Source organism: Pseudophryne corroboree (assembly GCF_028390025.1).
Source record: "Pseudophryne corroboree isolate aPseCor3 chromosome 2 unlocalized genomic scaffold, aPseCor3.hap2 SUPER_2_unloc_1, whole genome shotgun sequence".
Lineage (NCBI taxonomy): Eukaryota > Metazoa > Chordata > Amphibia > Anura > Myobatrachidae > Pseudophryne > Pseudophryne corroboree.
The window spans coordinates 1,509,655-1,533,388 of NW_026967488.1; the positions used below are offsets into that span (position 1 = coordinate 1,509,655).

The 23,734-nt window shown below is 53.0% G+C and overlaps 1 protein-coding gene across 3 annotated transcripts in view; it reads right to left on the bottom strand.

Moving 5' to 3' along the window:
• Positions 1 to 23,734, bottom strand: part of TTF2 (transcription termination factor 2) — a 143,758-nt gene that overhangs the window by 54,689 nt on the left and 65,335 nt on the right. For all 3 annotated transcript variants that reach the window (XM_063948739.1, XM_063948740.1, XM_063948741.1), the window contains exons 8-11: positions 20,494 to 20,682; positions 19,786 to 19,940; positions 18,921 to 19,002; positions 17,022 to 17,138 (exon numbers count right to left, since the gene is read on the bottom strand). In XM_063948739.1, the coding sequence (XP_063804809.1) occupies positions 17,022 to 17,138; positions 18,921 to 19,002; positions 19,786 to 19,940; positions 20,494 to 20,682 (543 nt within the window). The remainder of the gene's footprint in view (positions 1 to 17,021; positions 17,139 to 18,920; positions 19,003 to 19,785; positions 19,941 to 20,493; positions 20,683 to 23,734) is intronic.

The window sequence follows — 23,734 nt, forward strand, 5'->3', positions numbered from 1 at the left end:
ATGAAACCACTCCGATTGTGGATCCTTCGGTGTCTTATCTGTCCAAAAAGACGGTTCTGCCGGTTCCTGGAGTGACTTCGCTTAAGGAGGCGTCTGATAGGAAGTTGGAAGCCACCTTGAAGACTATTTACTTGGCGGCGGGGGTATTACATCGCCTGGAGCAGGTAGGTTGTTGGGTCAACAAGGTGATGGAAGCTTGGGCGGAGCAATTGTCCTCTGGAATTCATGACGATTTGCCGGCGGATCAGCTGATACAGTTGGCAGAACACATCCGTGAATCAGCCCTTTATCTTTGCGAGGCTTCCAAGGACATCTGTATTCTCGAACCTAGGATTTCCGCTTCAGCAATTTCGGCCCGCAGTGCTCTCTGGCTGTGGCAGTGGCAGGCAGATACAGAGTCCAAAAGGGCAGCAGAAGCGTTGCCCTTTACGGGAGAGGTCCTGTTCGGTAAAGGTCTGGATGCCTTGTTTTTGTTAGGCCATCGGAGGTAAGTCGACTTATCTTCCTTCTGCTGCTCCAGCCCTTCGCAGCCCATACAGGGGTCCCTCCTTTCGTGCCCCTTCCAGGTTTCGAGACCAGGGGAGGAGCTTCCGCCTCCCGTGGCCATAGGGGCAGAGGTTCCACAGCCTCAACCCAGTCAGAGGTCAAGTCCTCCACCACTACCACCGCATGACGGGCTTCCCTCCGACCTGGGAGACCACAAGGTGGGAGCTCATCTGTGGGATTTCAAGGAAGTCTGGGTACAGTCCTGCCCAGATACTTGGGTCAGGCATCTCATAATTTGCGGTTACAAGTTCGATTTTCGAGCCCGACCGCCCCAGCGTTTTTTTTACCGCGGGTTTGCCAGTTTCCGACAACAGAAGACTTGCCTTACAGGCAGCGGTCCAGAAGTGTCTATCTGCAAAAGGTACTGATCCCTGTTCCCTCTCATCATCGGAAACAGGGCAATTACTCAAGCCTGTTTATCGTATTGAAGCCGGACGGCTCGGTCAGGCCAATCCTGAACTTGAAGGCTCTCCATCCGTATTTGAGGGTATTCAAGTTCAAGATGGAGTCCCTCCAGTCTGTTATTGCGGGGTTGGAGCAAAACGAGTTTCTGGCGTCCTTAGACATCAAGGATGCATACTTGCATGTTCCCATTTGGCCTCCTTATCAGGCTTTTCTCCGGTTCGCGATTCAGGACGCTCATTTCCAGTTCCAGGCCCTTCCGTTCGGTCTCTCTTCTGCTCCCAGAGTGTTCACAAAGGTCATGGCGGTCATGATGGCCCTACTTCGGAAGCAGGGTGTGACGACTGTTCCTTATCTGGACGATCTGCAAATAAAGGCACGCTCGTCAGACCTGTTACTTCAGAATATCCGGATAACGCGGGACCTTCTGATTCGGCACGGGTGGATCCTGAACTTCCCGAAGTCTCACTTATGCCCCTCCAACGGTTGCTGTTTTTGGGGATGATTCTCGATACGGTCCATCAGAAGGTTTTCCTTCCTCAGGACAAGATCCTGTCTCTGCAGACGCTGGTAAGGTCGGTACTTCAACACCGTCGGGTGTCAGTGTATCTGTGCATTCGCCTTCTGGGAAAGATGGTAGCTGTGTTCGAAGCTCTTCCGTATTGTCGCGTCCACTCTCGACCTTTTCAGCTGTGTCTTCTACATCAGGATCTCATCTGTTCCTTCATCAGCGGGTGACGCTATCTCCAAAGGCACGGTCGTCGCTTCTCTAGTGGCTCCAGTCGGCACATCTGTTGGAAGGAAGGTGGTTCGGAGTGTGGGATTGGACTCGCCTCACCACGGACGCAAGTCTACGAGGCTGGGAGGCAGTGACTCTCGAACATCGGTTTCAGGGGCGCTGGTCAATTCACGAATCCACTCTCCCCATAAACATTCTCGAGCTGCGCGGTCAAGCGGTCAGAGTTCAGACCGATAACGCCACGACTGTAGCATACATCAACCGTCAGGGCGGCACTCGCAGCCGTGCGGCAATGAGGGAGGTCACCAACATCCTTCTCTGGGCGGAGGAGTATTCTCTGTCCTTCTCTGCGATATTCATCCCAGGAGTGGACTATTGGGAAGCCGATTATCTCAGCCGGCAGGACATGCACCCGGGAGAGTGGTTGCTCCATCCCCAGGTGTTTTGTCAGCTGGTCCGCTGGTGGGGAAAACCACAGATCGACCTCATGGCGTCACGCCTGAACCATCAGCTGCCTCTTTATTACTCTCGAACGAGGGACCTGGCGGCGGCAGGCGTAGATGCCCTCACGGCTTCTTAGAATTTTCGGTTAATTTACCTCTTTCCTCGGGTTCTGCAACGCATCAAGAGAGAAGACGCTCTGGTCCCCCTGGTGGCTCCAGATTGGCCACGCAGGCTTTGGTACTCCACCCTACACCTGTTGTCAGTAGCCGAGCCTTGGCCCCTGCCACTACGGGACGATCTACTACAACAGGGTCCTTTTCTTTATCCAGACTTACGCAGGCTACGTTTGACGGCGTGGCTGTTGAGAAGGCCATCTTGAAAAGGAAGGGGATTCCTCGTACGGTTATACCTACTATGCTTCGGGCTAGAAAGTCAGTCACATTGTCTCACTACTACCGCATTTGGAAGGCCTATGTGGCCCGGTGTGAACGTCGAGAGGTTTCTCCTTCGGTTTTTCGCTTAGCCCGCCTTCTCAGTTTTTTGCAAGCGGGTTTCTCGGCAGGACTACGACTGGGTTCACTAAAGGTGCAGGTCTCTGCTCTTACGGTTTTCTGTCAGAAAAAACAGGATTTTAATACCTACCGGTAAATCCTTTTCTCTTAGTCCGTGGAGGATGCTGTGGTCACATCAAGAATCATGGGGTATAGACGGGATCCACAGGAGACAAGGGCACTTTAAGACTTTCAAAGGGGTGTGAACTGGCTCCTCCCTCTATGCCCCTCCTCCAGATTCCAGTTATAGGAACTGTGCCCAGGGAGACGGACATTTAGAGGAAAAGGATTTATTGTTAAACTAAGGTGAGATACATACCAGCTCACACCTCAAGCACACCGTACGTACAACATGGCATTTAACACAACGCAAGTCAACAGCATGAACAACATCAGCAACAGGCTGACTATAAACGTAACACAACATGTGTCTAACCACAAGCAATAACTGCAGATACAGTATGCACTGGGACGGGCGCCCAGCATCCTCTACGGACTAAGAGAAAAGGATTTACCCGTAGGCATTAAAATCCTATTTTCTCATATGTCCTAGAGGATGCTGGGGTCATATCAAGAACCATGGGGTTATACCAAAGCTCTAGAACGGGCGGGAGAGTGCAGATGACTCTGCAGCACCGATTGACCAAACATGAGGTCCTCATTAGCCAGGGTATCAAACTTGTATTACTTCGCAAAGGTGTTTGAACCTGACCAAGTAGCTGCTCGGCAAAGTTGTAATGCCGAGACCCTTCCGGGGAGCCGCCCAGGACGAGCCCACCTTTCTGTTAGAATGGGCCTTCACCGATTACGGTAACGGCAATCCAGCCGTAGAATGCTGAATCATATAACAGATTCAGCGCGCAATAGTCTGCTTGGAAGCAGGAGCCCCAATATTGTGAGCATACAGGACAAACAGAGCCTCTGTTTTCCTAAACTGAGCAGTTCTGGCGACATAAATTTTCAAAGCTTTTACTACATCGAGAAACTTTGATTCCAGCAAGCGTCAGTAGCCACTGGCACCACAATAGGTTGGTTCAAGTGGAACGACGAAACCACTTTCAGCAGAAACTGCTGACGAGTCCTCAACTCTGCTCTATCTTCATGGAAGATCAAATAAGGACTCTTGTGAGACAAGGCCGCCAATTCAGACACCCGCCTTGCGGATGCCAAGGACAACAGCATAACCACTTTCCAAGTAAGGAATTTCAACTCTACCTTCTGTAAAGGTTCAAACCAATGAGATTGAAGGAATTGAAACACAACGTTAAGATCCCATGGTGCCACAGGGGACACATAGGGAGGTTGGATGTGCAACACGTCTTTTACGAAGGTCTGAACTTCTGGAAGGGAGGCCAATTGTTTTTGGAAGAAAACCGATAAAGCTGAAATTTGAACTTTAATTGAGCGCAACTTTAGGCCCGCATCCACACCGGTTTGTAGAAAATGGAGAAAACGTCCTAACTGAAATTCTTCAGCAGGAGCCTTCTTGGATTCACACCAAGACATGTATTTTCTCCAAATACAGTGGTAATGTTTAGACGTTACTCCTTTCCTGGACTGAATAAGAGTGGGGATGACTTCCCTGGGAATACCCTTTCTGGCTAGGATCCGGCGTTCAACCTCCAAGCCGTCAAACGAAGTCGCGGTAAGTCTTGGAACACGCACGGCCCCTGCTGTAACAGATCCTCCCTCAGAGGAAGAGGCCAGGGATCTCCTATGAGTAATTCCTGAAGATCTGGATACCAAGCCCTTCTTGGCCAGTCTAGAACAATGAGGATCGCTTGAACCTTTGTTCTTCTTATGATCTTTATCACTTTTGGAATGAGTGGAAGCGGAGGAAACACGTACACCGACTGAAACACCCACGGTGTCACTAGGGCGTCCACTGCTATTGCTTGAGGGTCTCTCGACCTGGAACAATATCTCTGAAGTTTCTTGTTGAGGCGAGACACCATCAGGTCTATTTGAGGAATTCCCCAAAGACCTGTCACTTCTGCAAAGACCTCTTGATGAAGACCCCACTCTCCTGGATGGAGATCGTGTCTGCTGAGGAAGTCTGCTTCCCAGTTGTCCACTCCTGGAATGAAGATCGCCGACAGAGCGCTTGTATGCCTTTCCGCCCAACAGAGCACCTTTGTGGCCTCTGCCATTGCGACTCTGCTCTTTGTTCCGCCCTGGCGGTTTATATATACTACTGCTGTTATGTTGTACGACTGAATCAAGACGGGCCGATTGCGAAGAAGATGTTCCGCTTGCAGAAGGCCGTTGTGAATGGCCCTTAACTCCAGAACTTTTATGTGTAGACACATTTCCTGGCTTGACCATCTTCCATGGAAGCTTTCCCCCTGCGTGACTGCTCCCCAGCCTTGGAGACTCGCATCCGTAGTCACTAAGATCCACTCCTGGATCCCGAACCTGCGTCCCTCTAGGAGGTGAGAGCTGTGCAGCCACCACAGAAGTGAGATTCTGGTCTTGGAAGACAGGGTTATCCTTCGGTGCATGTGCAGATGGGACCCGGACCATTTGTCCAACAGGTCCCACTGAAACACTCTGGCATGGAATCTGCCAAACTGAATGGCCTCGTAGGCCGCCACCATCTTTCCCAGCAGCCGAGTGCATTGATGGATCGATACTCTTGCTGGTTTCAGCATTTGTTTGACCAGGTTCTGAATTTCCAGAGCCTTTTCCACTGGAAGAAAGACTCTGTGATTCTGTGTCCAGAATCATTCCCAAAAAACGACAGCCGTCTCATCGGAACCAACTGTGATTTTGGCAAGTTTAGGAGCCAACCATGCTGCTTCAGAATTGTCAGGGAGAGCGTAATGTTCTGCATCAATTGCTCCCTGGATCTCGCCTTTATCAGGAGATCGTCCAAGTATGGGATAATCATGACTCCTTGCTTGCGTAGGAGAACCATCATTTCAGCCATTACTTTGGTGAAAACCCTCGGAGCTGTGGACAGACCAAATGGCAACATCTGAAATTGGTAATGACAATCCCGAACAGCAAACCTCAGGTAAGCCTGATGTGGGGGATAAATGGGAACATGCAAGTAGGCATCCTTTATGTCTACTGACACCATAAAATCCCCCTCCTCCGGACTAGAGATCGCTGCCCGGAGAGATTCCATCTTGAATTTGAATTTTTTTTTTTAGGTAGAAATTGAGGGATTTGAGGTTCAGGATTGATCTGACTGAGCAGTCTGGCTTCAGTACCACGAACAGGGTCGAATAAAGCCTTCTCCCTGTGACGGGGGAACTCTGACAATGACTTGATTGTGACACAATTTTCGTATTGCGGCGCATACCACCTCCCTGTCTGGAAGAGAAGCTGGTAAGGCTGATTTTAAAAATCGGTGAGGGGGTATGTCTTGAAACTCCAGTTTGTACCCTTGGGACACTATTTCTAAAACACATGGGTCCAGGGCCGAACGAGCCCAGAACTGACTGAAGAGCCTGAGACGTGCCCCCACCGATGTGGACTCCCGCAGAGGAGCCCCAGCGTCATGCGGTGGACTTGGCAGAAGTCGGAGAGAACTTCTGCTCCTGGGAACCGGCCACGGCCGGTGATAGTTTAACTTTTCCCTTTCCTCTAGTAGCAAGGAAGGAAGACCCTCGGCCCTTTCTGTATTTATTGGGCCGAAAGGACTGCATCTGATAGTAATGTGCTTTCTTTTGTGGTGCAGGCACATAAGGTAAAAACGATGACTTACCCGCGGTAGCCGTAGATACCAAATCAGCAAGGCCGTCACCAAACAACACACCACCTTTATACAGTAGAGACTCCATAGCTTTCTTAGAGTCAGCATCAGCATTCCATTGATGAATCCACAAAGCTCTCCTAGCTGAGACTGCCATGGCATTGGCCCGTGATCCCAAAAGGCCAATATCTCTCGCAGCTTCCTTTAGGTAGACTGCAGCGTCCCTGATATGACCCAGTGTCAGAAGAATGCAATACCTATCCAGGGTATCTAACTCAGATGACAAGTTATCTGCCCATTTTTCAATAGCACTACTCACCCACACAGATGCAATGGTTGGTCTGAGTAGTGTACCCGTGGTGACATAAATGGATTTCAATGTATTTTCCTGCCTACGATCTGCAGGGTCTTTTAGGGCTGCCGTGTCAGGGGACGGGAGAGCCACCTTTTTGGACAGCCGTGATAGAGCTTTGTCCACAATTGGGGGTGACTCCCATTTTTCCCTGTCGCCAGAGGGAAACGGATACGCCACTACAATCCTTTTGGGAATCTGAAACTTTTTGTCAGGACTTTCCCAAACCTTTTCACAAAGCGTGTTCAGTTCATGAGAGGGAGGAAACGTTACCTCAGGTTTCTTTCCTTTATACATACAGACCTCAGTATCAGGAACAGCAGGGTCCTCAGTGATATTTAACACGTCTTTTATAGCCACAATCGTATACTGAATGCTCTTTGCCAGTTTTGGATCTAATTTGGCATCACTATAGTAGACACTTAAGTCAGTGTCCGTGTCGGTATCCGTGTCTGCCAGCTGGGCAAATGAACGTTTTTGTGACCCCGAGGGGGTCTGGACTTGAAACAACACATCCTCTACGGATTTCTTTAATGCCTGGTTCTGAGACTCAGATTTATCCAGTCTTTTATTTATCAGATCCACATTTGCATTCAAAGCACTCAAAACATTCACCCACTCAGGTGTCGGCAGTGCAGACAGGGTCACTACCACAGTCTCCTCCTGGGAAGAGCCCTCCGCCTCAGACACGACGACACACATGCACCCACCACACGCAGATACACTGGGCCTATAGGGGACAGACCCACAGTAAAGCCTGTCGGAGAGACACAGAGGGAGATATTGCCAGCTCACACCCCAGCGCCCAAACCCGGTCTGAAACACTACAGAAAATGTCCCAGACCTGCAGCGCTTTTATAAGTTACATATAATGCACCAAAATCACTGTGCACAATGCGCCAGCTGAATCGTACTACAGATCCAGCGAGCAATTGTCTGCTTTGAAGCAGGAGCACCCAGCTTGTTGGGTGCATGCAGGATAAATAGCGAGTCAGTTTTCCAGACTCCAGCCGTCCTGGAAACATAAATTTTCAGGGCCTGGACTACGTCCAGCAACTTGGAATCCTCCAAGTCCTTAGCAGCCGCAGGCACCACAATAGGTTGGTTCAAATGAAACGCTGATACCACCTTAGGAAGAAATTGAGGACGAGTCCTCAATTCCGCCCTGTCCATATGGAAAATCAGATATGGGCTTTTACACGACAAAGCCGCCAATTCTGACACCCGCCTGGCCGAAGCCAAGGCCAACAGCATGACCACCTTCCACGTGAGATATTTTTACTCCACGGTCTTAAGTGGATCAAACCAATGTGATTTTAGGAAATCCAACACCACGTTGAGATCCCAAGGTGCCACTGGAGGCACAAAAGGGGGCTGAATATGCAGCACTCCCTTAACAAACGTCTGAAGTTCAGGCAGCGAAGCCAGTTCTTTTTTAAAGAAAATAGACAGGGCCAAAATCTGGACTTTTATTGATCCCAATTTTAGGCCCATAGTCACTCCTGACTGTAGGAAGTGCAGAAATCGACCCAGCTGAAATTCCTCTGTTGGGGCCTTCCTGGCCTCACACCAAGGAACATATTTTCGCCATATGCGGTGATAATGTTGTGCTGTCACATCCTTCCTAGCTTTTATTAGCGTAGGAATGACTTCATCCGGAATACCTTTTTCCATTAGGATCCGGCGTTCAACCGCCATGCCGTCAAACGCAGCCGCGGTAAGTCGTGGAACAGACAGGGCCCCTGCTGTAACAGGTCCTGTATGAGGGGCAGAGGCCATGGGTCCTCTGAGATCATTTCTTGTAGTTCTGGTTACCAAGTTCTTCTTGGCCAATCCGGAACGATGAGTATTGTTCTTACTCCTCTCTTTCTTACTATCCTCAGTACCTTGGGTATGAGAGGAAGAGGAGGGAACACATAAACCGACTGGTACACCCACGGTGTCACTAGAGCGTCCACAGCTATCGCCTGAGGGTCCCGTGACCTGGCACAATATCTTTTTAGCTTTTTGTTGAGGTGGGACGCCATCATGTCCACCTGTGGTCGTTCCCAACGGTTTACAATCAGCTTGAAGACTTCTGGATGAAGTCCCCACTCTCCCGGGTGGAGGTCGTGTCTGCTGAGGAAGTCTGATATTTATGTGTAGGGAAGTTTCCTGACTCGACCACTGTCCTTGGAAGTTTCTTCCCTGAGTGACTGCCCCCCAACCTCGGAGGCTTGCATCCGTAGTCACCAGGACCCAGTCCTGTATGCCGAATCTGCAGCCTTCGAGAAGATGAGCACTCTGCAGTCACCATAGCAGACACACCCTGGCCCTCGGGGACAGGGTGATCAACCGATGCATCTGAAGATGCGAACCGGACCACTTGTCCAACAGGTCCCACTGGAAGATCCTTGCATGGAACCTGCCGAAGGGAATTGCTTCGTAAGAAGCTACCATCTTTCCCAGGATTTGCGTGCAGTGATGCACAGACACCTGTTTTGGTTTCAGGAGTTCCATGACCAGAGATGATATTTCCTGGGCCTTTTCCTCCGGGAGAAACACCTTCTTCTGTTCTGTGTCCAGAATCATGCCCAGGAACAGCAGACGCGTCGCAGGAACCAGCTGTGACTTTGGGATATTCAGAATCCAGCCGTGCTGATGCAGCACTTCCTGAGATAGTGCTACGCTGACTAGCAACTGCTCTTTGGACCTCGCCTTTATCAGGAGATTATCCAAGTACAGGATAATTATAACACCTTTCTTTCGGAGGAGTATCATCATTTCGGCCATTACCTTGGTAAATACCCTCGGTGCCGTGGACAGACCAAACGGCAACGTCTGGAATTGGTAATGACAGTCCTGTACCACAAACCTGAGGTACTCCTGGTGAGGTGGGTAAATGGGGACATGCAGGTATGCATCCTTGATGTCCAATGACACCATAAAATCCCCCTCTTCCAGGCTTGCAATAACCGCCCTGAGCGATTCCATCTTGAACTTCCTTATATAAGTGTTCAAGGATTTTAAATTTAGGATGGGTCTCACCGAACCGTCCGGTTTCGGTACCACAAACATTGTGGAATAATAACCCCGTCCCTGTTGAAGGAGGGGTACCTGTATTATCACCTGCTGGAGGTACAGCTTGTGAATAGCGTCCAGTACTACCTCCCTTTCTTTGGGAGCAGCTGGCAAGGCTGATTTGAGGTAACGGCGAGGGGGAGTGGCCTCGAACTCCAGCTTGTATCCCTGAGATACCACTTGCAGAACCAAGAGATCCACCTGTGAGCGAACCCACTGGTCGCTGAAGTTCCGGAGACGCGCCCCCACCGCACCTGGCTCCGCCTGTGGAGCCCCAGCGTCATGCGGTGGACTTAGAGGAAGCAGGGGAGGATTTTTGTTCCTAGGAACTGGCTGTCTGGTGTAGCTTTTTCCCTCTTCCCTTGCCTCTGGGCAGAAAGAAAGCGCCTCTGACCCGCTTGCCTTTTTGGGGACGAAAGGACTGTACCTGATAATACGGTGCTTTCTTAGGCTGTGAGGAAACCTGAGGTAAAAATGTCGACTTCCCAGCTGTTGCTGTGGATACGAGGTCCAAGAGACCATCCCCAAACAATTCCTCACCCTTATAAGGCAAAACCTCCATGTGCCTTTTAGACCACTGCCGAGTCCATAATACTCTCCTGGCAGAAATGGACATTGCATTAATTCTAGATGCCAGCCGGCAAATATCCCTCTGTGCATCCCTCATATATAAGACGACGTCTTTAATATGCTCTATGGTTAGCAAAATAGTATCCCTGTCGAGGGTATCAATATTATCTGACAGGGTATCGGACCAAGCTGCTGCAGCACTACACATCCATGCTGAAGTAATTGCAGGTCTCAGTATAGTACCTGAGTGTGTATACACAGACTTCAGGATAGCCTCCTGCTTTCTATCAGCAGGCTCCTTTAAAGGCGGCCGTATCCTGAGATGGCAGTGCCACCTTTTTTGACAAGCGTGTGAGCGCCTTATCCACCCTAGGAGACGTCTCCCAATGTAACCTGTCCTCTGGCGGGAAAGGGTACGCCATCAGTAACTTTCTAGAAATCACTAGTTTCTTATCGGGGAACACCACGCTTCTTCACACACTTCATTCAACTCATCTGATGGGGGAAAAACCACTGGTTGCTTTTTCTCCCCAAACATAATACCCTTTTTTGTGGTAACTGGGTTAATGTCAGAAATGTGCAACACATTTTTCATTGCCGTAATCATGCAACGGATATCCCTTGTGGATTGTACATTTGTCTCATCGTCGTCTACACTGGAGTCAGTCTCCGTGTCGACATCTGTGTCTGCCATCTGAGGTAACGGGCGTTTTTGAGCCCCTGATGGCCTTTGAGACGCCTGGGCAGGCACGGGCTGAGAAGCCGGCTGTCCCACTGCTGTTACGTCATCCAGCCTTTTATGTAAGGAGTTGACACTGTCGGTTAATACCTTCCACATATCCACCCACTCTGGTGTCGGCCCCGCAGGGGGTGACATCACACTTATCGGCACCTGCTCTGCCTCCACATAAGCTTCCTCATCAAACATGTCGACACAGCCGTACCGACACACGCACACACCTAGGGAATGCTCTGACTGAGGACAGGACCCCACAAAGTCCTTTGGGGAGACAGAGAGAGAGTATGCCAGCACACACCAGAGCGCTATATAACCAGGGATTTACACTAAAGTGAATGATTTCTCCCTATAGCAGCTTATTATACACAGTTTGCGCCTAAATTTAGTGCCCCCCTTCTCTTTTTTACCCTTGAAGCCTGGAAACTGCAGGGGAGAGCCTGGGGAGCTGTGAAGAGAAATGGCGCTGGTGTGCTGAGGTAGATAGCCCCGCCCCCTTTCTCGGCGGACTTCTCCCGCTTTTTTATATGCTGTATGGCGGGGGATTATGCACATATACAGTATATTAGCTGTATTATGTGCTATTTAGCCAAGTAAGGTAATCTAATTGCTGCCCAGGGCGCCCCCCCCCCCCCCCAGCGCCCTGCACCCATCAATGACCGGAGTGTGTGGTGTGCAGAGGGAGCAATGGCGCACAGCTGCAGTGCTGTGCGCTACCTTAATGAAGACCGGAGTCTTCAGCCGCCGATTTTCAACTTCTCTTCGGTTCTTCTGGCTCTGCAAGGGGGACGGCGACGCGGCTCTGGGACCGGACGACCGAGGACTGGGCCTGTGTTCGATCCCTCTGGAGCGAATGGTGTCCAGTAGCTTAAGAAGCCCAAGCTAGCTGCAAGCAGGTAGGTTCGCTTCTCTCCCATCAGTCCCTCGTAGCAGTGAGTCTGTTGCCAGCAGATCTCACTGAAAATAAAAAACCTAACAAATACTTTCTTTCTAGGAAGCTCAGGAGAGCCCCTAGAGTGCATCCAGCTCTGGCCGGGCACAGATACTAACTGAGGTCTGGAGGAGGGGCATAGAGGGAGGAGCCAGTGCACACCAGATATAGTACCTGATCTTTTTTTTAAGAGTGCCCAGTCTCCTGCGGAGCCAGTCTATACCCCATGGTCCTTACGGAGTACCCAGCATCCACTAGGACGTCAGAGAAAAATGTTATACTGGCGGAGGTCCGGACAGTGCCCTGGCACTTAGTCCGCTCTTGCCAGGTAGTAATTTGAGGCTAAAATGCTGCCCAGGGTGCCCCGCCCTCCGCAGTGCCTCCGAGTGTGGGAGCATGGCGCGCAGCGCGGCCGCTGTGTGGTGCCTCAAAGCCGTCACTGAAGTCTTCTGATCTTCTACTCACCTGTCTTCTGACTTCTGGCTCTGTAAGGGGGGTGACGGCCGGCTCTGGGAAAGAGCATCTAGGCGTACCTAGCGATCAGACCCTCAGGAGCTAATGGTGTCCAGTAGCCAAAGAAGCAGAGCCTTTAAACTCACAGAAGTAGGACTGCTTCTCTCCCCTCAGTCCCATGAAGCAGGGAGCCTGTAACCAGCAGGTCTCCCAGAAAATAATAAACCTAACAGTCTTTTCCCGAGAAACTCTGTAGAGCACAATTCTAAAACTGGAGTCTGGAGGAGGGGCATAGAGGGAGGAGCCAGTTCACACCCCTTTGAAAGTCTTAAAGTGCCCTTGTCTCCTGTGGATCCCGTCTATACCCCATGGTTCTTGATGTGACCCCAGCATCCTCTAGGACATATGAGAAAGTTAGCCTTGCTGCCGGAAGTTCAGACTTTCTTTCAGGGGGTTCTACGAATACAGCCTCCCTTTCGCCCTCCGACAGCACCAAAGAACCTCAATCTGGTCCTCTCTTTTCTGCAGTCTTCGTTGTTTGAGCCTCTGGAATCGGTCGAAATTAAATTTCTCACCTGGAAGGTGGTCCTTCGCCTGGCTCTGGCGTCGGCCAGACGGGTGTCGGAACTTGGGGCTCTCTCTTGTCGACCTCCTTACCTGGTGTTTCATGCTGATAGGGCCGAGCTCCGTACTCGCATGTCTTTTCTACCTAAGGTGATGTCTGATTTTCACATCAATCAGCCGCTTGTGGTTCCGGCCCTCTCGGTGGACTCTCCGGCTTCGAGATCATTGGACGTTGTCAGGACGCTCAAGATCTATGTGGATAGGACTTCGGCTATTCGGAAGTCCGACTCCTTATTTGTTCTATATGATGCTGCCGGCCGTGGTTGGCCGGCTTCTAAGCAGACCTTGTCTCGATGGATTCGGCTGACCATCAGACAAGCTTATTTGGCAGTTTCTCGGGAACCTCAGTCTTCAATTTCAGCGCACTCTACGCGCTCTGTGGGGCCTTCGTGGGCGGCTGCCCGTGGGGTCTCCATGACTACTTTATGCCGGGCGGCTACTTGATCGGGCCGTCATACATTTCTACAATTCTACAGGTTTGACACTTTTGCATTGCAGTTTGGCCAAGCGGTTTTACAGGACTCTCAGCGCTCTCCCGCCAGTCTTGGGAGCTCTGGGACGTCCCCATTGTAACTGCACTCCAGTGTCCCCTAGTGGATGAAGGAGAAATCAGGATTTTGGTACTTACCGATAAATCCCTTTCTCCGATTCCACAGGGGACACTGGACGCCCACCCAGCGCTGTTTCCTCCTTTTTCGCTTAACGGTGCGCAGATCACTATGTGACTGCTTGTTTGGTTCAGGTTGACCTTTTGTTTGGTTAGGTTTCCAGGTTTGTTTTGTGTTATCCTTGTTTACATGGCGGCGTTAACCTCCTCTACTTTAACGTTTGTCTATTCCAGCTCTCCTCGGGCACAGTTTTACGTAGACTGGCTTGGAGGGGAGATAGTAGGGGAGGAGCTAGCCACAGTATTAGAATTTTAAAGTGCCAGCTCCCAGTTACTGCCTACTATCTCCCCATTGTAACTGAGCTCCAGTGGCCCCTGTGGAATCGGAGAAAGGGATTTATCGGTAAATACCAAAATCCAGATTTTTTCCTCTTTCCTCCGGATTCTCTCTTCTCTTCACAGCGTCACACTGACACTCAGGTGAGGCAGCATCACACTTACAGACACTCAGAGAGACAGCGTCACACTCACACCCAAAGATAGCGTCACACTCAAACAGACAACGTCACACACACACACAGACGACACACACATAGACAACGTCACACACACACAGACAACGTCACACACACACAGACACACACTCTGAGAGACAGCGTTACACTCGCACCCAAAGACAGCGTCACACACACACACAGACAGCGTCACACACACACACAGACAGCGTCACACACACAGACAGCGTCCCACACACAGACAGCGTCCCACACACAGACAGCGTCCCACACACAGACAGCGTCCCACACACAGACAGCGTCCCACACACAGACAGCGTCCCACACACAGACAGCGTCCCACACACAGACAGCGTCCCACACACAGACAGCGTCCCACACACAGACAGCGTCCCACACACAGACAGCGTCCCACACACAGACAGCGTCCCACACACAGACAGCGTCCCACACACAGACAGCGTCCCACACACAGACAGCATCCCACACACACACACACAACATCCCAGACACACACACACAGCATCCCAGACACACACACAGCATCCCAGACACACAGCATCCCTACCCACACACAGCATCCCTACCCACACACAGCATCCCTACCCACACACAGCATCCCTACCCACACACAGCATCCCTACCCACACACAGCATCCCTACCCACACACAGCATCCCTACCCACACACAGCATCCCCACCCACACACAGCATCCCACACAGACTGCAACCCACACACACAGCAACCCACACACACACACACAGCAACCCACACACACACACACACACAGCAACCCACACACACACACGCAGCAACCCACACACACACACACGCAGCAACCCACACACAGCAAGACACATAGCATCCCCACCCACACACTGCATCCCACACACACATCCCCCCTACACACACACACACACACACACACACAGCATCCCCCCACACACACAGCATCCCACACACACAGAATCCCCCACACACACACAGAATCCCACACACTGCATCCCACACACACACACACACACACACAGCATCCCTACCCACACACAGCATCTCATCCACACACAGCATCCCCACCCACACACACTGCATCCCACAGACTGCAACCCACACACACACACAGCAACCCACACACACAAACACAGCAACCCACACACACACAGCAACCCACACACACAGCAACCCACACACACACACACAGCAACCCACACACACACACAGCAACCCACACAGCATCCCACACACACACAGCATCCCACACACACACAGCATCCCACACACACAGCATCCCACACACACACAGCATCCCACACACACACAGCATCCCACACACACACACAGCATCCCACACACACACACAGCATCCCACACACACACACACACACAGCATCCCACACACACACACACACAGCATCCCACACACACACACACACAGCATCCCACACACACACACAGCATCCCACACACACACACACACACAGCATCCCACACACACACAGCAACCCACACACACACAGCAACCCACACACACACAGCAACCCCCACACACACACAGCAACACACACACACACACACACACACACACACACACACACACACACAGCATCTCACACACACACAGCATCCCACACACACACACACACACACACACACACACAGCATCCCACACACACACAGCATCCCACACACACACAGCATCCCACACACACACACAGCAACCCACACACACACACACAGCATCCCACACACACACACAGCATCCCACACACACACACACACACACACACACACACACACACACACACACAGCATCCCACACACACACACACACACACACACACACACACACACAGCATCCCACACACACACACACAGCATCCCACACACACACACACAGCATCCCACACACACACACACAGCAACCCACACACACACAGCAACCCACACACACAGCAACCCCCACACACACACAGCAACCCACACACACACAGCAACCCACACACACACAGCAACCCCCACACACACACACACACACACACACACCATCCCACACACACACACACAGCATCCCACACACACACACACAGCATCCCACACACACACAGCATCCCACACACACACAGCATCCCACACACACACAGCATCCCACACACACACAGCAACCCACACACACACACAGCATCCCACACACACACACAGCATCCCACACACACACACAGCATCCCACACACACACACAGCATCCCACACACACACACAGCATCCCACACACACACACAGCATCCCACACACACACACACAGCATCCCACACACACACACACAGCATCCCACACACACAGCATCCCACACACACACACAGCATCCCACACACACACACACACAGCATCCCACACACACACACACAGCATCCCACACACACACACAGCATCCCACACACACAGCATCCCCCACACACACACACACACACACACAGCAACCCACACACACACAGCAACCCACACACACACAGCAACCCACACACACACAGCAACCCACACACACACAGCAACCCACACACACACAGCAACCCACACACACACAGCAACCCACACACACACAGCAACCCACACACACACAGCAACCCACACACACACAGCAACCCACACACACACAGCAACCCACACACACACACAGCAACCCACACACACAGCAACACACACACACACAGCAACCCACACACACACGCACAGCAACCCACAGCATCCCCCCATACACACACACAGCGTCACACAGAACAGCTGGGGTCATTACCTGTTTTGGAGATCCACGACTCTAGCTTCTTCCCCTCGTCCTTCATCTTCTGTCCACGTTTCTGAGCCAGTATGAGGGCGATCATCGTCAGCGTCTTCCCCAGGCCCATATCATCTGCTGCAGGTAAAACATGCACAACTGTGATACCAAGCAACAGGGCCACACCCAGCACGTACACCCAGGGACAGGGCGACACCCAGCGCGTACACCCAGGGACAGGGCGACACCCAGGGACAGGGCGACACCCAGCGCCAACCAGGGACAGGGCCACACGCAGCGCGTACACCCAGGGACAGGGCGACACCCAGCGCCGACACCCAGGGACAGGGCGACACCCAGGGACAAGGCAGCACCCAGCGCCGACACCCAGGGACAAGGCAGCACCCTACGCCGACACCCAGGGACAAGGGAGCACCCAGCGCCGACACCCAGGGTCAAGGCAGCACCCAGCGCCGACACCCAGGGACATGGCAGCACCCAGCGCAGACACCCAGGGACAGGGCGACATCCAACGCGTACACCCAGGGACAGGGCGACACCCAGCGCCGACACCCAGGGACAGGGCGACACCCAGCGCCGAAACCCAGGGACAGGGCGACACCCAGGGACAAGGCAGCACCCAGCGACAAGGCAGCACCCAGCGCCGACACCCAGGGACAAGGCAGCACCCAGCGCCGACACCCAGGGACAAGGCAGCACCCAGCGCCGACACCCAGGGTCAAGGCAGCACCCAGCGCCGACACCCAGGGTCAAGGCAGCACCCAGCGCCGACACCCAGGGACAAGGCAGCACCCAGCGCGTACACCCAGGGACAAGGCAGCACCCAGCGCGTACACCCAGGGACAGGGCGACACCCAGGGACAGGGCGACACCCAGCGCTGACACCCAGGGACAGGGCGACACCCAGCGCTGACACCCAGGGACAGGGCGACACCCAGCGCCAGCCAGGGACAGGGTGCCACTCAGCATCAGGGAGCCACCCAGCGCAGACACTCAGGGAAAGGGCGACACCCAGCGCGGGGGAACGTGACCTCTGACCCGCCAGCTGCACAGAACCTCTACATACTCCTAGATTGGTTCTGTATTTGTACAGTGTATTTATATCATTAGGCTGCTGGGTTATGGACAATGGTCTCGGACACAAAGCTGTATCCAGTGCTGTACTCAATTCACTGAAACTGATGTAAAAATATTGCTGGAAAGCATAGAAGGGAAGCTAGTCAGGCAGCAGCCTGTGTGTGATGTTATATAGCAGTGACCTCGCAGTGCAGTGTGTGTGTGACGTTATATAGCAGTGACCTCGCAGTGCAGTGTGTGTGTGACGTTATATAGCAGTGACCTCGCAGTGCAGTGTGTGTGTGATGTTATATAGCAGTGACCTCGCAGTGCAGTGTGTGTGTGACGTTATATAGCAGTGACCTCGCAGTGCAGTGTGTGTGTGATGTTATATAGCAGTGACCTCGCAGTGCAGTGTGTGTGTGACGTTATATAGCGGTGACCTCGCAGTGCAGTGTGTGTGTGATGTTATATAGCAGTGACCTCGCAGTGCAGTGTGTGTGTGATGTTATATAGCAGTGACCTCGCAGTGCAGTGTGTGTGTGATGTTATATAGCGGTGACCTCGCAGTGCAGTGTGTGTGTGATGTTATATAGCAGTGACCTCGCAGTGCAGTGTGTGTGTGATGTTATATAGCAGTGACCTCGCAGTGCAGTGTGTGTGTGATGTTATATAGCAGTGACCTCGCAGTGCAGTGTGTGTGTGATGTTATATAGCAGTGACCTCGCAGTGCAGTGTGTGTGTGATGTTATATAGCAGTGACCTCGCAGTGTAGTGTGTGTGTGATGTTATATAGCAGTGCAGTGCGAGCAGTGAGGTCACTGGACTGTTCTGGATCCTTACCGAGAATTCCCCCCTGCGGCCTCTGGTTCTCTCTCCATTGCAGCCACGCCAGCGCCTGTTTCTGGTGCAGGAGCAGAGGGACCTGGAACACAGAGAGAGATGTGAGGATGGAGGAGACTCCATCACAGACCAGTGACACAGATGAGGCCAGGATAACACGGGCGACCCTCAGCTGAGCAGCCTTATTAATCCACTACATCCCACAGCAGCGGGTATGGGAGGCACCAGAGGACAGCGCAGGGGGAGGGGAGGGCGCCAGAGGACAGCGCTGGGGGAGGGCCGGGCGCCCAGAGGACAGCGCAGGGGGAGGGCCGGGCGCCCAGAGGACAGCGCAGGGGGAGGGCCGGGCGCCCAGAGGACAGCGCAGGGGGAGGGCCAGGCGCCCAGAGGACAGCGCAGGGGGAGGGCCAGGCGCCCAGAGGACAGCGCAGGGGGAGGGCCAGGCGTCCAGAGGACAGCGCAGGGGGAGGGCCAGGCGCCCAGAGGACAGCGCAGGGGGAGGGCCAGGCGCCCAGAGGACAGCGCAGAGGGAGGGCCAGGCGCCCAGAGGACAGCGCAGAGGGAGGGCCAGGCGCCCAGAGGACAGCGCAGGGGGAGGGGTTAGCACAGGGGGAAGGGCCAGAGGACAGCGCAGGGGGAGGGCCGGGCGCCCAGAGGACAGCGCTGGGGGAGGGCCGGGCGCCCAGAGGACAGCGCAGGGGAGGGGTTAGCACAGGGGGAAGGGCCAGAGTACAGCGCAGGGGGAGGGCCGGACACCCAGAGGACAGCGCAGGGGGAGGGCCGGGCGCCCAGAAGACAGCGCAGGGGGAGGGGAGGCACCAGAGGACCAGTGGCCAGCGTGAGGCAGGACAGCTGCATACAATACCTTTAACCCTGCTGGATCCTCAGCAGTACTTTCGGGAGCGGGACAGGACTCCAGGCTCTTGTGCAGGTGATCAATGACCTCACTTGTCGCATTCCTAACGGCGAAGAGCCGCTCCTCAGTCATCCGCCCCCCATAGAGGTTCTGCCACTGAGGGGCTGCGAGAGGGAAGGGACAAGTCACATGTCTATCCAGTAACGTTTTACCATCTCGCAGATCCCCAGACACCTGGTGCAGAATGGGTGTAAGTTACTGTACCAGGCCCTTCCCATTCTGCCTCTCCTGGCGCAGGGCAGCGACCGTCCGCTGTTGCGCGCATGTACTAGATACTGGCATAGGGCTCACTATCCATCACCCACCTTACCAGTGCCAGCCGCATGGCAGCCAATTCTGCAACCACCCAGATTTCCCAGATTGTAAAAAGCCAAATTCTACTTTTATTTTTCCATTGATGGAGGAATAATACGGCGGCCCAGGAAGGCAGCGACAAATGGGGGGGGGGTAACGGCCGGCATAACGCTGGGGCCTGGGGGAGACCGGCAGCCCTGACACACCCAGGAGGACATCAGCGATCCCTACATACAGAACCCACCTGCAGACCTCTAGGAACACGTTCACCATCACACTATACTAGTGCACAGTACTGGGAGAGTGCACACAGCCCTCGCCCCACGATGGCACCACACGTCACACAGACAGGCAGGGCCTCACCTCCATACAAGTTGCTGTAGTTCTGGATGGAGCCGAGAGCTGATCCGGACCCGTGGACGCCGAGGGAACTTGGGGGGAGCTGATGGAAGGACAGCGGTTTAACGCCCGGCTTTTCCTCTGCCAGACCTGGTCTGCTGAATGTGGTGACAGTGTCCAGGCTTGCCTTCTGCTTCATTTCTTGGTTGCTCCCTGGGAAGGATAAGAGCCCAGTGTGACCAGTTACAGCCTGACCAACAAGTCTCATGCGATCCGTGTTGTCAGAGCCCCTCCCAGTCATGTGAATAAGTTGACGGGGGAGTGGCTGTGACAACCCTGACTGCGGCCCGTCTAAGCCAGGGTGACAATCTCCTACTCAGGCAGCGCCAGCCCGGGACTGTACTTCAGCAACCCTATACGCCCCAAAACTCATCTCTGATACCACTCGCCCGCATTTCATGTCGCTGCACAGACTCTGCAGCAAGAATGACATCACAGGAAAGCCCGGTATAAATGTGACGCCCTGTGACCGAGGCTCTCCTGTCATCTCTGCCGGATTTATGGCCCTACATGGTGGTTTAAAAATAAGAATTTACTCACCGGTAATTCTATTTCTCGCAGTCCGTAGTGGATGCTGGGGACTCCATAAGGACCATGAGGAATAGACGGGCTCCGCAGGAGACTTGGCACTCTAAAGAAAGATTCAGTACTATCTGGTGTGCACTGGCTCCTCCCTCTATGCCCCTCCTCCAGACTCATACCAGCCACACCAATCACACTGTACAACTTGTGATAAACTTACCCAGTTAACAGTATGAACAACAACTGAGCATCACTCAACCGATGCCCCATAACCATAACCCTTTGTTAAGCAATAACTATATACACGTACTGCAGAAAGTCCGCACTTGGGACGGGCGCCCAGCATCCACTACGGACTACGAGAAATAGAATTACCGGTGAGTAAATTCTTATTTTCCCTAACGTCCTAAGTGGATGCTGGGGACTCCGTAAGGACCATGGGTATTATACCAAAGCTCCCAAACTTGCGGGAGAGTGCGGATGACTCTGCAGCACCGAATGGGCAAACATAAGGTCCTCCTCAGCCAGGGTATCAAACTTGTAGAATTTTGCAAAAGTGTTTGCCCCTGACCAAGTAGCAGCTCGGCAAAGTTGCAATGCCGAGACCCCTCGGGCAGCCGCCCAAGAAGAGCCCACCTTCCTCGTGGAATGGGCTGTCACTGATTTTGGCTGCGGCAATCCCGCCGCAGAATGAGCCTGCTGAATCGTGCTACAGATCCAGCGAGCAATAGTTTGCTTTGAAGCAGGAGCACCCAGCTTGTTGGATGCATACAGGATAAACAGCGAGTCAGTCTTTCGGACTCCAGCCGTTCTGGTTACATAAATGTTCAAAGCCCGGACTACGTCCAGCAACTTTGGAGTCCTCCAAGTCACGAGTAGCCGCAGGCACCACAATAGGTTGGTTCAAATGAAAAGATGACACCACCTTTGGCAGAAACTGCGGACGAGTCCGCAATTCTGCCCTGTCCATATGGAAAACCAGATAGGGGCTTTTACATGACAAAGCCGCCAATTCTGACACACTCCTAGCTGAAGCTAAAGCCAACAGCATGACCACTTTCCACGTGAGATACTTTAGTTCCACGGTCTTACGTGGCTCAAACCAGTGGGATTTCAGGAAACTCAACACCACGTTAAGATCCCAAGGTGCCACTGGTGGCACAAAAGGGGCTGAATATGCAGCACTCCCTTAACAAACGTCTGAACTTCAGGCAGTGAAGCCAGTTCTTTTTGAAAGAAAATAGACAGGGCCGAAATCTGGACCTTTACGGAACTAATTTTAGGCCCATAGTCACTCCTGACTGTAGGAAGTGAAGGAATCGACCCAACTGGAATTCCTCTGTAGGGGCCTTCCCAGCCCCACACCAAGCAACATATTTTCGCCATATACGGTGATGCTGCTTTGCCGTCACGTCCTTCCTAGCCTTTATAAGCGTAGGAATAACTTCATCCGGAATGCCCTTTTCTGCTAGGATCGGGCGTTCAACCGCCATGCCGTCAAACGCAGCCGCGGTAAGTCCTGGAACAGACAGGGCCCCTGTTGCAACAGGTCCTGTCTGAGAGGCAGAGGCCATGGGTCCTCTGTGAGCATTTCTTGCAGTTCCGGGTTCCAAGTCCTTCTTGGCCAGTCCGGAACAATGAGTATTGTTTTCACTCCTCTTGTTCTTACGATTCTCAGCACCTTGGGTATGAGAGGAAGAGGAGGGAACACATAGACCGACTGGAATACCCACTGTGTTACCAGTGCGTCCACAGCTATCGCCTGAGGGTCCCTTGACCTGGCGCAATACCGTTTTAGCTTTTTGTTGAGGTGGGATGCCATCATGTCCATCTGTGGCAGTTCCCACCGATTTGCAATCTGTTTGAAGACTTCTTGATGAAGTCCCCACTCTCCCGGGTGGAGATCGTGTCTGCTGAGGAAGTCTGCTTCCCAGTTGTCCACTCCCGGAATGAACACTGCTGACAGTGCTTGCAGGTGATTCTCCGCCCACCGAAGAATCCTGGTGGCTTCCGCCATCGCCACCCTGCTTCTTGTGCCGCCCTGGCGGTTTACATGGGCGACCGCCGTGATGTTGTCTGACTGAATCAGTACTGGTTGGTTTCGAAGCAGAGGCTCCGCTTGACTCAGGGCATTGTATATCGCCCTTAGTTCCAGGATATTGATGTGCAGACAAGTCTCTTGACTTGACCACAGTCCTTGGAAGTTTCTTCCCTGAGTGACTGCCCCCCCCGCCACCCTCGGAGGCTTGCATCCATGGTCACCAGTACCCAGTCCTGTATGCTGAACCTGCGGCCCTCGAGGAGGTGAGCACTCTGCAGCCACCACAGGAGAGACACCCTGGCCCTGGGAGACAGGGTGATCAGCCGATGCATCTGAAGATGCGATCCGGACCACTTGTCCAGCAGATCCCACTGAAAGATCCTCGCATGGAACCTGCCGAAGGGAATGGCTTCGTATGACGCCACCATCTTTCCCAGGACTCGCGTGCAGTGATGCACCGATACCCGTTTTGGTTTTAGTAGTGTTAGGCGCGGCGGTGTTCGGCCGTGCCCTGACAGAGCGGTGGTCACGGCCACCGCACCTCTCTCCCTGCTTCTCCACTACGCCTAGCAACGCCGGGACGCCGTGAGCGCGATAGCCGCTGGGTCCCTGGCAACGCTAGGACGCCGTGTGTGCAGGGCC